At 39.1% G+C, this 15,980-nt stretch overlaps 1 protein-coding gene across 3 annotated transcripts in view; it reads left to right on the forward strand.

Moving 5' to 3' along the window:
* ATG10 (autophagy related 10) overlaps positions 1 to 15,980 on the forward strand; it is an 83,205-nt gene that overhangs the window by 54,089 nt on the left and 13,136 nt on the right. For all 3 annotated transcript variants that reach the window (XM_050716481.1, XM_035567576.2, XM_035567577.2), the window contains exon 5: positions 6,403 to 6,500. In XM_050716481.1, coding sequence (XP_050572438.1) covers positions 6,403 to 6,500 — 98 coding nt within the window. The remainder of the gene's footprint in view (positions 1 to 6,402; positions 6,501 to 15,980) is intronic.

The raw sequence follows: 15,980 nt of genomic DNA on the forward strand, positions 1-15,980 counted from the left end.
TCTTTTAACATATAACGTTCTCTGACTCTTGAAGAGAGAAGGATACAAAATACTGGCAATAAGTACTTCTCCAAGAATAGTTTCAGCTATTATTCCCTGATTTTAGTTCTGGATAGTTTATTTTTGAAAACAGCAAAATCTATCATCACTGCAAATAATTTACCTGCCTATGCAGTGCTATCTGAAGGCACCAACGTGGGGTTTTTCAGAAACATGCAAACATCAGTCAATCACAATTACCTGAGCTCTCTCAGAGAAATATCTTTTGTCTTACCCTGAGCCTAGTATGAAGAAAATTCTAGGTAAAGCCCCGAGATTTTTTTCCTGAGAAAGGTCATAGTCTTCCTGTGATAGGCTCCTCACCTTGTTTCTCAGACAACTAGAAATACTCACTGCATTCCTTATCTGAAATTTTCAGGGAAGAATCATCTTCTGAGACCTGCATTGATTTCTCACTCTAAATTCCTACTATTGTTTTCAGATTAACTAACAAAATGGGTTCTTCACAAGTCTCTTGCGAGCTGCTCGTGGTTTCCCTTGAATCCTGTCCATACTGATCCTCATGTTAATTAGAGCATGTTGCAAGAGGTGAAGGTGAGCTATAATCCTTCCAGTGTTTCCACAGCCCTACCCTGTTTTGTCTTCCCCAGCAGCAGAGCATGGAGGTTGAATTTAAAACTCTGCTTCCTCTCTGGCAGTATGTTAAGTGGCCATTATAACTCGAGGCCTGCCTAGGAAATAATAATTCTTCTGTTCAACCTGACTAAGTAGTTTTGCTTGTTTTGCAATGCAATTCACTTCCTCACTTTGTATGTTATGATAGCAACCAGTGCCAGCCTGTCCAAATCTGCACTGTTCCAAATAGACTCTAAAAACTTTTGTAGAACAATTAAATCCCTCCTTTCTCCCTCCATATGTAAGTCCATTTTTCACTGACTGCTTGTCTCCAGCAGTCCCTCCTAGCAAAAAGGCTTCTGAAAGGGTCGCTGTGGAGTTTTTCCTGTGCTCTCCAGCAGGGTAAGCATCTTCAGGAGCTTGTGTCAGTGAGGACATGTGGTTTTCACTCCTTTCTGCTAGCAGTTGTGCTTAAACATTGCAGGTCAGCCCTTCCAGCAGAAAGACAAAAGCTGAATTATAAACTTATCCTTGCTGCTGTTTAAATTGGATGAGTTATTTTCTGGAATTCCTTTTTAAACCTTTTTTTTCTTTTTTGTCAGAAGAAGTTTGATATGTAAGGTAGTAACAAGGTAATGGCTTGAAATTTTAATTGCAATAGGACTAAAACATTTTGAAAGACATCTAAACTTTTTGGTAGTCTCTGGGGATAGATTTACAGGGAAGATTTTGTTCTGTGCAAGGACAAATACTTCAGCTGAAAATGATTAAATGTGATGACTGTCTGGAAAGATGCTTGGGAACGTTACAGGATACAAGAAGATATTTTTAGGATACATATATACATCTAAGAAACATTTTTCACCAGTTCACGATACTTCCCATGTGGCATATATTCCTAAATTCAGACCTTCTGAAGTCCAGACAGTGGTCCTCAGTATCTCAGAGTGTCAGAGAACTAGGTGTCCTTTCTCCAATATTAGTCTTATGTATGCCATACCTTTGAAAAGCAGGAACCCTTCTTTCTTTTTCTGACTTCCGAGATTACCAAAGAGGTAGCTGAAGAAATGCATGAACCCCTTGCTGAGATCTGATGTCAGCAATTAGCCCTCTTAGAGACAGATGGTGTAGGCAATTAGCCTTCCCCTTCAGTGTTGGCATCAACCAGATGGGCTGGGCTAGGTCCAGTAAGCTTTCTTTAATCAGCAGAGTATTTCCCCTTTTCTTCATCTTTAAGATGTGAAGGAACTTCAGTTTTTTCCTGAATTGTCATCATCTAAAGCCATACCTAAAAACACCTCTTGCATTGACAGTGGGGTGGCAGCAACAAAATCACAGGTGGACACAGGTATCATTCAGGAAACACCCTGTATGTCAAGAATAGAAAGGCTTGTCTGACACTTTGCTGCTTCTTTTTCCTGCAAAGGTAGAGGAAGATTCGTGAATACTAAGTACCAAAAAGAAAGAGCAGGAGTAATGGGAGTCAACACAGACTGCACCCCAGCTCACCTATAAAAGAGTGAAGAAAGGGGATTTTCAAGCTGACCTGCTCAGAATATGTTTAGCTTTCTGACAATACAGATAGATCCCTGCCAATAAAAACCATGCTAATCAGTGGTTAGAGAGAGACAGCTTGGAAGACAATGTAACTTCCTCCAACCCTGAAGGCATGACTTTCTGTGTTCATAACAGTACTGGGCCTGGTGGATGCACTTTCCAGAAATCAGACTTACTCTCTAAAGTCAAAAGCACTCTCTCCTTTCTCAGAAAAATGTCTCTTCTTAAGACCTTGGTCTATGAGAAAGGGCTGTATCATGGTTTTGGACATACACAAAATTTTGTTAAAAGAAAATCTGCTTTTTAACTATTTCTTACTTCTGGTGATAAAAACAAGTTAACCCCAACTGGACCTTCAACAAGCCTTTTGAAGAAGTGTTTGTTATTATTAAGGCAGTTTAAATAATAAAAATCAGAGTTTCTGATAGGAATGCTGTAGTTATTTTTGGCTGACTGTTAAGGCAGGTGAACTGGTTGATTCAAGCCCACAGTTAGTGAGCGGCAGAAGCAGAACCAATATTTAGGAGTTCTTGACTCTTATCCATCAGCTTCTTTCTCTTAAAAAATATCTCATCTGGTTGTCTCCCAGGCTCTTTTGTCCCTTCTTGTTGCATCAGAGTCTGCATTTTGTCGTAGCACTGATGAGTGGATAATGTGTTGTGTGCCAGGCTTGTGGCCTGTCAAGGGTACGGTAAATCTGGCATGACTCACAGGCAGCTACCGAATGCTGTGTGGTAGAAATTTCCTTTTGCTCTCTGTGGCAATTGGTGTGATTGTTTAATGAGGTGAATTATACAAAGCATGCATATAACCACAAATTTTTTCTTCTGTCAACACACCTGCTCCCAGCTATACCTGGGACAGGGCTTGGGATGAGCTGCAGGCACCTCAGCATCTGTGTCACCCTGTGTGGATGATGGATAAATACATTGTAGGGTGAAACTGATGCCTGGGCCTTCCTCTCCTGCCACTTCTTTTTGCTCGCTGCTGCCATTGCCTTCTTTTTCTGGCTGTACGTGGGGAGCTCAGCTCTGTGACAGGAAGCAGCGCAACAAGACACAGAGCGGCTGCCTGGCTCAGCGGGTGCCGCCGTGGCCCCTTGTTGCTAGCAGCAACAATTACAGGCCGCTCTGTCAGCCCAGCTGGGTGCGGGAGCTCTCAGTTGCTTGCGGGGATGTGTAACAGGGCAGCTAAACATGTGAATGCTAACAGTCCTGGAAAAAAGTGGTCTGAAAGTGCCCATAGAATACAGAAGTGTGTTTTGTGCCAAGCTGGGAGATTGGGATTAACATGGCTTCAGTTATATTGACCTAAATGATTCAATGTGTGCTTGCAGCCCAGAAAGCCAACCATACCCTGGGCTGCACCAAAAGCAGCGTGGCCAGCAGGGCGAGGAAGGGGATTGTCCCCCTCTGCTCTGCTCTCGTGAGACCCCACCTGGAGCCCCGTGCTCAGCTCTGGGACCCCAGCACAAGGAGGACAGGGACCTGTCAGAGCGAGTCCAGAGGAGGGCCACAAGGATGATCAGGGGGCTGGAGCAAGTGTCCTGTGAAGACAGGCTGAGGGAGTTGGGTTTGTTCAGCCTGGGGAAAAGAAGGCCCTGGGGATACCTCACAGCAGCCTGCCAGTGCCTAAAGGGGGCTACAGGAAAGCTGAGGAGGGACTCTGTGTCAGGGCGTGTAGGGGTAGGGCAAGGGAGAATGGCTTTAAGTTAGCAGAGCATAGGTTTAGATTAGATATGAGGAAGAAATTCTTTTCTCTGAAGGTGGTGAGGCTCTGGACCAGGTTGCCCAGAGAAGCTGTGGATGCCCCATCCCTGGCAGTGTTCCAGTCCAGGTTGGATGGGACTCTGGGCAACCTCATCTGGTGGGAGGGGTCCCTGCCCATGGCAGGAGGTTGTAACTAGTTAATCTTTAAGTTCCTTTCCAACCCAAACCATTCTGTGATTATATGATAAACAATTAAAACAAATTCACACACAATGAGGACTTTAAAAACATATAACATACCTCCAGTCAGATTACCTGAGATGAGTTTTATCATCCATACTTATCTTTTGATACAGAAACAGGAGGAAAATCAAAGCAGACTACAAAAACTCCAAACTCTTCTTCACTTCCAGCTGCTATCTAACATACTAGGACTTCTATCAGTCATTTGGGATCTTAGCGTAGCTTTTATTTTATTTAGTTTAGTTTTGTTTATTTGTTTCATTCAGAGAGAAAACGATAGACTTTGAGGTCTTCATCCTGCAAAAGGCAATGGGAAAACTGCCCATTAATCACCTGTCTTTTTGCAACGGTCTTACAGTTCCCAGCTGTGAAGCTAAACCTCATGTCCATTTTAAGTATTGATAAGTTATTCTTTCCTGCTGTATCTGTCTTCCCATCTTCTAGGAAACTGAGCTAGTCAATTAGATGAGAATCTATAGGAATACAATACTTGGGAATATGCATGAAGTCTTACTCACTAAAAACAATAGCAAAAAAAAAATGACTTCATACTCATTTAAAGCTTAGTGAAATATAATTGTGCAGAAATTTCAAAATGTAGGGAGGCTTAAATCCAAGGATATTTCAATATGTAAGTGCCTGATCAGAATGCCCAGATCAATTTTTGTTCTTATGTGAAACACTGCAATTAGTTTATAATAACTACTGAAGTGTATTACTGACTGTGATCTCACTCTGGTGTGATGTAAAACTTGTGGTTTTAGTTTATATGTATTTTCATCTGAAATGAAAATAATTCTATACTGAAATAAGATAGACGGTATGCTGCTTTTCATACACGAAGTAATAAGACCCATGAGGTAAAGGCAAAACTCGGGTAATTTTTAACTATGTGATTAATCCTTGATCCTATATTTAATAATTTCTATAAATGAGATGGTTAGAGTCAGAGTAATCCATTCTATCTCCATTTGCTCAAGTGTTGGTATAAAAATTCACAAAGATGTACAGAGTAAAATCTAGAGTGGTAAATCAATTTTTTCATTTGAATGTATGTTGTTTTAGATTTTGCATTTACACTCACTCTGAATTGCCTTTGCAGGTTGTATAGAAAACAGAAAATTGCAAGTATCTATGGTATTTTGTATTATTTGTACACAGATGATCTGAGCATAAATATTTCCTTCTGAACTTCACTTACTCTCTAGTAACAAATTTCTTAGCAAGTGTTAGACTATCGCCAGAACAACTTTGGTATCTGCCATCACAGGACAGGGGGGATGCAGGTCTAGCAAGTCTCATGTTCCTGAGGATGGCATAGCATATCTACTTAATATTCTGTTGCCTTCACAGATACTTCATTTGCCGCACATCTTAATGCTTCTGTTACATGGTGCTTAAGTAAGGGCAGAACTTGGTGCAGTTTTTTCAATGCATGCAGAAGATAAAACAGAGACTGTAGGCAGCTGTTTTTAACTTACATCTAAACATGGCATTCAAATGTTAATTGGATGAATAAATCTTGTTCATTTTACAGACATGAAAATGTCAGTAGAATAAAACTAGTTATCACAGGATAATGGTCTCTGACACCTAATAGATGCTAAGATGAAGCAACTTATTGAAAGTATATCAAAATATTCTATTGCTATTTGTCAAAAACAAATGTTCAGAAAAAATTGACATGATTATTTTCAAAGTGGTAATATCTTGGCATAATTCTAACATCACCACTGAAATGTGCTGTGACAATGTGGCTCAAGAAAAAAATGTCTTAATGTCTCAAATGTCTCAAAATATGTCTCAAGGAAAAAAAAAACTCCTCTAAGTTACCAAAGGGCAGTGAACTTTTGACTGCATAATTTTGTTCCTTGCATTTTTTCCATTCTCTCACTATGAATTACATGTATTTACATGAAATAGCTGTTAATGATACTATTCTGTGGTTTTTAATCTCTCTTACTCAAGCATTATTTTACAAAGTTAGTTTAACTTTACAACTTGCAACCAGGAAAGTGAGTTGTTCCTCTCAGGTGATGGAGAAGTATAGGATAGTTTTGAGAATTTGGGCTAGTTTTATACACACATCCAGTTAGGATTTGAGCATTACTGTTCTGGAGTTTTGAGGCTAGAAGCGGCTCAGTCACATTCTGCTGTTTTTTCCATCTGTCTGTAGATAATCAGTATTTTCAGATTTACTTTTGCTGTACTCTATTAAAGATATAGCCTGCTTGAGAGCTCTGACTGTGGGTGCTTTTTCCCCTCCCCTCTACCACAGATGGAAGACCTCTAACTCTGGATGAAATATGGAAAAGTGTTCATGCGTGCTACCAAGCCTGTCTGCTGGAGGGGCCCTGGGACGCTATTACACAGCAGGTGAGAAGCCACTGGTCATTTACAAAATTGATGGATGCAATATATGCCCAAATCCTCAATGGCCTTATTTCTCTCCTGGACACAAATAAAATATATAGAAGTCTTACAGAGGTGCTGTTGAGCCAGTTACCAACAACAGTTTCAGACCTGGATTTTGAAGAATACATAGATGTTCACCACATAAGACTTAGTGTGACAATATCTCTCATTTAAAATTCTTCTCAAAAGCCAGTCCTGAAAACTGATAATTCCTAAGTAATTGTGGATTTTGGTAAATATAAAAATAGACTGACTGACTTACTTAAGTAAAATATAGTAGTGTAATATTTCACAGATTGTCTGTTAATCAAATTACCAAAAAGACTGTGTAATTTTCAATTTTAAATAGACCTGCAATCCCAAGAATTGAAGGAGAGAAAATTAGTCTCTCAATCAAATAATATGTTGTTACTGACTAATGTACTTAAGAATCAGTGGTTAATGAACACCATGTTTTACAAGAGGAAGCAGATTAGTAAACTCTGTTATCAGTGCCTTGTTTTAGAGGTATTCAAATCACTTTTATTTGAAGTGGTCTTAAAGTCACTAGATTATTTCAGCAATTTATGTCCTATTCATAGAATTGTGATGGTGGCTGTCTTGAAAACAGTCTCATTTGTGCACAGGAAGAGTGAGATGTGGCTCAGAGCTGAGTTGTGCACTCTGGGTTCTCCCCTCAGCTTCAGGCCTCCAGTGCAAGTTTGGACAAAGAGTGGAAACTCTCCAGGTGTGAGGTTTTTATCATCAGAGGAAGATACCAATGTCTCTTTGCTTTCCCTGCTTCCATCACTGGCTTCTTGATCTTAACTGCTTCCAGGTACACAGGTCTCTTACAAGAGCAGCTGGTGCAACAGGAATATAACCTCAACTGAGGTCTACAGGTGTTTCTATAATTCAACTAATACAACTTAATTACAGGATGCCTATTTGTAAATGGCACTCAATCATGGGAACACAAGCAATGTTGATGTTTTTGCAGCCACAGACTATTATTTGTATTATAATAGCTCCCTGAGAACTCAACAGGCATTGGTTTTCAGATGTTTGTTGTGCATTCCTGAATTCTAATTGTGAGTTTGCAGATTCTCTCATAATAGATGCTTTTAAATAAAGTATTAATTATCCGGATTGTCTACTACAGAATGAAGATGAGAAAATTAGATTTAATAAAATAATATATTAGCTGATAACTCCCTTTCTGCACAAGAAAGTTTTGTAGTTCAGATTGTAAAGTTTTGTGATTCATAGCTCAAGTTTAAGATTCAGAGCTAAATCATGACCGTTTCTGCATAGAAAGGCAGAAGATTCAATTAACTTTGCTTTCAATCCATTTGAAAATCCATTGCTGGTAGATAGAGACCAGTAACTCTTAACTACAGTCAGATGCTAGGAATCCTTTGGGGCTGACATCTCAGGTATTTCCCAGATGAGCTGTTTTGGCTTGTGGATAGCTTACAGTCCCACCTGCAAAAATGTATAGGAGAGTCTGTTATCTGCACTCCAGAGGTGTTATGCCTTCTCTAAACTTCTACACATTATTCTGTGGCCTGAAGCCACATTCACGCTCCTCTATAGAAAGCACTGTCTCTTTCTATTTGTCTGCAAACCACTGCAAAAACCCACAGCACAGTGTAGGTAATAAATCATAATGCAGTACTACTGATAATAAAGCGTAAAGAATATGTTTGAAATACATAAAATCAAAGTGATGGAAGCCAAAAGGAAAAGCAGGTCACTCCCACCTGGAGATTACTTTTGCCTCTTAAGGAACAGTAAAGTAAAACCGGCCTGCATCTTTTAACTAGGGAAGTAAGTGTGTGAGATACATGCATGCAGGGGCTTGCAGGAACAGGTTTTATGTTGGTAAAATGTGTGGCGTGCTGAGCCTCTTGTCTCTGTGGCACCTTTCCAGAAGTGGTTCAGCCCATGAGTCCAGTGACAGAAACTAAGATATAAAGAAAAACATTTTGGAGAAATTAGCAGAGTTATAGCAGCAAAACACTACTGGACATGACATTGAGGTGATATTCTATTAAATAAGTCATTGCAGACTAAGTTAAACTGCTTTTCCCAGAATAATGCAGATTGTGCCTCAGGCTGATAGCATAATATTGGAACTGCTGGCAGGTAGAAGCTAGAGAAGGTAAGATCCTCCAGCAGTTCCATGAATGATCTGGAATTACTTTACCTTTTTTTTTTTCTTTTCTTTTTTTCCTATGCCTTTTGTATGTACATCATTTCCCTGAAGACCATGTACCTGTGGCTTAAGGCTATTGAATTCTGCTGACTTGAGTGAGGTTAGCCTGCTTCACATCAGTACTGAATGGGTCCAAAGGCCCCAGCTGCCTTCCTGGATTGAAAATGTACTTTCCCACATGGCTGTGAGAGAGAGCCCCTGGGAAAGCAGCTTTAAGAGGTCTACAGTTTTAATTTTAGATGAAAGCACAAAGGCGCTGGGCAGTGAGGATGCACTGGCTTATGGTCATCCAGTCAGGTGATAAGAAGACAAAGGGAGTGCATGGTTTTGTGTGTACATTTCTGGCTGAGTCAGAGGGGAGGCAAAACACCAGCACAATTAACAGTGCCAACAGTATTGTATTTTAAGTGCCAAGAACTGCTGGTATAACAAACATTTCCCCTTGTAAATTGAGAGATACATATGCCAGATCAAATAGAAAACAGCAGTAAAGATCAGAGCATTCTCAAAGGAATTACAAAAGATAATAAAAACTTACAGTAAGCAGTAGCCTGCAAGGCTCAGATCAAAATGGGAGTTAGGTCTGAAAGAAAAAGTGTTTTTTGCCCTAAAGTGGGTCAGGGTTCTGAACTGAAATACCAACTTGTTGGTTTTTTTTTTTTTTTCTCCTGCATTTCTGCTAACCAGTTTTGCTATGTGGGTTAGGCTTTGCCTGCAGGGACACAGATCATGTAATGCAAGTCACTGGGCAAACTCACCAAAACAGGCTTGAACTCTCAGTACACGCGAACAGCAGAGAGAGAAGGTTCAGAATTTTGCTCCAAAACAGAGCAAAACTTCTACAAGCAATTCACCACTGGGGAAAAAAAAATGAGCAAACAACTATCAAAGGATAATGTTACTTACCTTTTAACAAAGGCTGATTTTGGACTTCAATTCAAGAGTTGGCAGATTAGGAAAAAAAATTCTTACTGCCATTTTTTAATCACAGATCCAGGATGTTCAACCAAGCATTTGGGACTTACATTCCATGTGTTTTATGAAATGTGTATAGCATGCCAGTGTACAGTTGTAATACAACTATATTTTGTCTTATACTCTGTATGGCAAAATATAGCCGAGATCAGGAACTGAAACAGTGCATGAGCTCCAAATAGTTTAGCTATTTGGCAATTATATCACCCATATAATTGAAAACAAATTTTATATAAAACTTTGAACTTTTTTTGTTACCTTTGATTATTATTTGAAAGGCATGTTCATTTTCAGAGAAAGTGTCTTCAGATATTTTTACTGACTAGATTATTTTTACTGCAGTAAGCAGAAGCCAACTAGTTACCTTCTCATAAATAAATTAGTATGATAAGGTTGCATAGTATTTTATAATGATAATTGATAAATGGTGATGATTTAATTGCACTTCCTCTAGTAATAATCTTAAAATGCTCAAATGAAGTTCCTGTGATTGGCTTTCTTGTGAGTTAAATCTCCCTGGAGTCTTCAGTCATCCCTTTTCTACATCCGGAGATAACTTGCTTTAGCTGTTTTAAATAATACAAATCAATTATAACACACAGCTGTTTAACAAAACTTCTAAATGTTGCTACAGGTCTCTGTGGGTATTTCCTGATGGCTTATAATGACATCAATTTAGCACACCTGGTAAGATCTGTGTTAGCTGGAAGTAGCTTAATTCTGCAATGACAGGAAAATTAAGGAGTATTTATGGATTACTGTTGCATTTCAGAACTGTTGCCAACTGTGATTTTAGCTTCTTTTTGAAGAGTCAGAAATGGAGTTGCAGACATGGCATGTCTGTGTCCTGAATATCTTTCTTGTAATTTGGTAGATGCTTTTGAGGATATCCTGTATTAGCTATTACTCCTTACGTATTCTGAAAGAATGTTGCTTTGCATTTTTGAATTAGTGTATGTTAGAAATGTACTCTTTCGAAGAAGCTCCTTTGTGAGTGCCTGTTGTAACTTTCCTGAAAAGCAAACAAATAGAGCTTTCCTCAGTTGTCCCTCAGCTGGTTTGTCCCATTCAGCATGAATTAGGATGGAATCCCAGCCCCGCATCTGCCTTGTCACTGTCCTAGGGGACCTTCTGGGCACCTCAGACTGCCAGCCCTGTTTTTTTCCTGACTTTTTAAACGTACTTCCTAAGCTAGTTATGTGTTGGCCTTAAGAATAAATAGGAAATGTAGGTGTTTGCAAAGGAAGACAGAAATGTCATGAATCATAGAATCATTCATGTTGGAGAAGACCTCTAAGATCATCTAGTTTAACCTTTAACCTAATATGGACAAGTCCACCATTAAACCATGCTACTAAGTTCTACATCTACATGTTTCTTGTAGACCTCCAGGGACTCAACCACTTCCCTGGGCGGCCTATTCCAATGCCACTCAACCCTTTCAGTAAAGAAATTTATCCTAATATCCAATCTAAACCTCCCCTGATGCAACTTGAGGGTGTTTCCCCTTGTCTTATCACTTGGTGTTTGGGAGAAGAGATCAATCCCCATTTTGCTACGAGCTCCTTTCAGGTAGCTGTAGAGAGCAATAAGGTCTCCCCTGAGCCTCCTCTTCTCCAGACTAAACACCACCAGTTCCTTCAGCCGTTCCTCACAGGACTTGTGTTCCGGGCCCTTCACCAGCTTCGTAGCCCTTCTCTGGACTCGCTCGAGCACCTCGATGCCCTTCTTGTACTGAGGGGCCCAAAGCTGAACACAGCACTCGAGGTGTGGCCTCACCAGAGCCAAGTACAGAGGGACAATCATTTCCCGAGTCCTGCAAATAGGATGAATGTAAAAATAACACTGGAGAGATTTCAATTAATAACAGGAAAAAAACAACCCAGAAGCATACTCCAAAACCTCCAAGCAAATGTATCCAGCTAAAAGAAATTTACGGTAAATGGGAATAAAAGCCTATACAAAGGAGTGATGAAGTAAATCATTGTGATAATGGATGGCAGCAAGAGAGACACGCTTCTCTCACATATGCTCTGATATTTAGCAGAGAAGTCCAGTACAGTTTTAGCTAGATAGGTAGTGGTATTGTGTAAAAAAGCTCCAACATAATGGTCCTTCTTCATGTAAATGAACAGCAGATTCACTGCATTAAAATCCAGGTATGATATACCAGAGGCATAGTAAATCAACAGAAGCCCAAACGTGCCATGGTGAAATGCTAAATGATGAGACAATTTGAAAAGAAAGACCACAAGAACAGGAGAAAGGATCCAAAACAAACAGTGGAGAACAGAGAATAGAACTGAAACAAAGGCAGAGAAATCTTATTCTTAAAGTGAGCATATTTTACGACAGGGTAGTGCATTATTTAACAACCAGGAATTTAAAACAAAATTTCAGTTTTTCAGTGTATCTGTAAAGGCTATATTTTAACTTTTGTCATTTTGGAAATCTTCTCCAGCATGAATGGGAAATGTGCAGCAGTTAAACGTAACTCTGTGTTTATAGCTAGAACTTCTGTCTTGAAATTACATCGTATTTGGCCCTTCTTGTAGAAGTTGGCAATACAGAGTATTAAGTTAAGTACCTGTGAATAGCAGATTTTGTCCTCTAATTTTTACATACCTGCTTTTCAAAATTATGGCCTGATGATGCATATAGTTACCTATTAAAAGTTAAACTAAGAAGACCCATTTATTTTCCAGGCACCTTCCAAAAGTTATTACAAAATAGTAGAATATTTGTTGGTTTGGACAATGGGTGAAGGCACTAGCCATTTTCATCCTGTCTTTGTCCTGGGGGGTGTTTATAAAAATGTGCGCAGAACAACTTCAGCAGGGAAAAGTGAAATGTCCCCACCTCCAAAATGCAGCTCAGTGGTACAGTGGTGTGGCTAACTTCCTATGAAGTTAAGAGCTTTACTTTAAATCAAGAAGAAAAGAAAGCTGAATCTAGGTCTTGTGTCTCAGATGAGTTCTTTACTTGCTTGTAGAGTAAAGTGGGGTATAATGACCATCTCTTCTTTCTTTTTGGTATGTTTTGTACAGTGTCAGGTTTGGTAGGCATGCTATGTGAATGGCTATGGGATTCAGTTTGGGGTGTAGGCCAGACATTTATCTTCTCCACATATAGTTGTTTATGCCCATGGCAAGTAGCAGAAAAATGTTTTCTTCTTCTGTGAGGAGGGACTTAGCACTCTGAGAAACAGGTCTTCCAAAGGCTAGGAAGCAAAGTGAGAATTTTAGAGAATTTTGGTTATAAATCCCTGAACATGTGTCCAAGTCCATTTTTGCTTCTTCTCAATTGTGCCAGTCCATGTCTCAGTTACTTTTTTCTGTTTTAAAGCAAACTAACAAGATCATTTTAAAAGCTGGAGAATAAATCTGATTACAGTCATGAAACAAGCATCACCAAAAATTTTGTTTTTTATGAGTGTCATATTGTCATAAACCCTGACCTTGCCCTGAGAAAACAAAGTCATAAACACAATCAAGTATATCTGCTAAGGCTTAATCAATGCTTAGCGATGATGGAATGTAAAATCAAACATCCACGGATAGAAATCGAATTGCATTATTACAGGAGGCTCAGCAGTTGAAAAACTGCCCAATAAAACAAGAATGAAGGCTTGGTGACTTGAAGGTTCTGTAGAAACAGTCTAAAAAACTAATCTGTGAGTCAGGACTCTGAAGGATCATGGAAGTTAACAGAGCACATGATGCCTTGCTCATTCCCTGCCCCTTATCAGGTTTTACCAAAACCTCTTCAGACCCAGGTGCCTCTATTATCAAAATGTGAATTAGGGCTCTGCCTGCAGGGCACTCCTCCTAACCATGGGAGCAGACAAGGTTCATGTATGGTATGTCGGTTCTGTTTTTGCTGACAATAGGTTGGTGTTTTGGTTCTTTTAGTGCTTTGCTGTCACCCCGCGGGGGGGGAGGGGGTGGGGGGGGTGGAAAAGACATTCAGAGCATTCTGAAAAAGACATCAGACATTCTGATACTGACTCTCAATGCAGTAGTTTGTGAGGACAGTTGCAAGTCTCAAATTTCAGCGCTATATGAAATTCCTAAATATGGTAGATCATTGTTGTCTATGTGGTAGTCTGTTAAAAGATCCTCCACACTGTTTCAAGTCTTAGGTTAAAGGCTCACCTTATGTAACCCTTAAAATAGAAAGGTGTGGGCTGTTGACACCAATGCTAATTGAATGAGGCTGAAGATGATTGTGCTGTTTTCCTTCTGCACTGTTCATGCATCTTCAGGTTCAGCCTATTCAGCCCTTTTATGAATCCTCATCTACAATGAAGAAAGCTATTTGCATTTACTAATAACACTTCTACTACAAAAAGGAATATTAGCAACCGTGTCCCACAGATTTTAAATTTCAGAACAGCAAGTGATAAGGAATTCTCCTATGTCTGATTTGCTACTATTGTTTATTTCTCAATTTCATCTAAATCAGGTGTTTTTCTCCTGTCTTACTTAGCAGGTAGTTGTAATATCATCTCTGTTATATGTCCATTCTGTCACATAAAAAGTAGTCATCCAAATGAAAACTTCCCAAGAACAGCACAGAACTGCAGTATTTTTCCAGAGTCTGCGCTTTTTCAATATGTAGTTAAGAATCTGAAAGACATATTCTTTATAGAACTTCAATAATCCTGTCCATTACATCACTTAATTTATAGCAATGTTAACAGAAAAATCAATAAACATTATTTCTAAAATGTCAAGGATGTTAATGGTGTGATTTAAAAAAGGAAAAAGGTTCAAAACTCTGAACAGAACACTTCGATATAGTGTTGTAGAGGCACATCTTGCTGAAACTGTGGTAAGGAGGATTTAAATCATTATGGCTCAGTCATCTTGAAAAATGTGTGTAGGTAGCTATTCTTAGACATACAAATCTTTCTTGCCATATTGTGGGATTTTGCTAAGTGGGGGAGGCTGTATACAGTATATCTTAACAGAAGGTTGCTAAGATCTCTCTTAAATCATTTTGGCTCATATCAACAGTTGCTATGGATCCCCTGCTAATATTTTTGGAAAATTATTAGTACAACTTCCTGAGGAAAGGGAATCTTACCAGCATGGATTGGAAGGCTGTTTCAGAGGGAAAAATCTAAGAACGGAAAAGCTGGGTGAATATTTATTTCAATCTAAAATTTTCTGTGATAGATTGAACTTCTGTGGTTGAAAACAAACAATAGTAGTGTACAAGCTAGCAATAAGGTTTATTTAAAAACTAAGCATTAATTAATAATGTATAGCTGCCCTACAGCTGAGTCATGTTTCTCCCAGTAAGACTTTATGGGCATAAACCTAGTCTGACTAATTTCATAGGACGAAAAGACCAAACAGTGAACTAGTACTGAAGGGTATAGAATAAGCGAAGAGGCTTAATGGGTAATGTTCATATGGACATAAAAAGTGGTAGGAGGATCCTTGCTGATTTCTGGGGCACAATTCAGGATGGACTTTTAAGTCTTAATGTTATGGCTCCTTGAATTGATCAGTTATTCTGAAATGAAGGTTTTATAATATTTCTACACTGATACATAATTAATTGAATGAATTACAGTGTAATAGTATTGATTCCTTTGATTCTTCTCTGCTTCTGTAGAAAAAATGTGACAGTGCTACACATTGCATTTGCCTTTACAGACAATTTCGCTAGCGAGAGGGATTCCACAGAGCCTCCCAAGTAGAGATTTTTTGGTAGAAGATGAAATAGCATATTTCTTCCCTGGTCTGGCATTGCTCATTGTAGGCAGAGATGGGTTGCTCTTCTGTCTTTCCCTGCAGTGACCTCCATGCGGACCTGTATGGACCCAGCAATTCATTACTGGTATGAGGCTGGTTACTGAATATTCCCCCTTATTGAATGTTCCTATGAAGAAAAAACTAAAATACACAGTAATATTGATTGCACAGTGTGAGGGAAATGGATATCATATATGTCACAAATTCAACTCCACATGAAAGATAACTGTCATGGTCACAAAACTGCTGTAAACTTTATAACAATTCCTGTTTGTTTTTTGTTTTTGTTTTTGTTTTTTTCTTCCTGCAGCAAGGGCTCTTGGTCAAGCCCTTCTGCAGATTTTATTTATTTATTTAAGAAAAGCTTTTAAAGTGCCATTTAAATGGAAGTTTGGTATCGAGGTTAACAGATTAGCAGTTCAAAAGCATTTAGACAAATTCATGAGACCACTTGTCCACAGATGGATTCAAAAAGACCACTCATGAATGTGTCCTCCATCATCT

The sequence above is a fragment of the Cygnus atratus genome, chromosome Z (genome assembly GCF_013377495.2).
Source record: "Cygnus atratus isolate AKBS03 ecotype Queensland, Australia chromosome Z, CAtr_DNAZoo_HiC_assembly, whole genome shotgun sequence".
Taxonomy (NCBI): domain Eukaryota; kingdom Metazoa; phylum Chordata; class Aves; order Anseriformes; family Anatidae; genus Cygnus; species Cygnus atratus.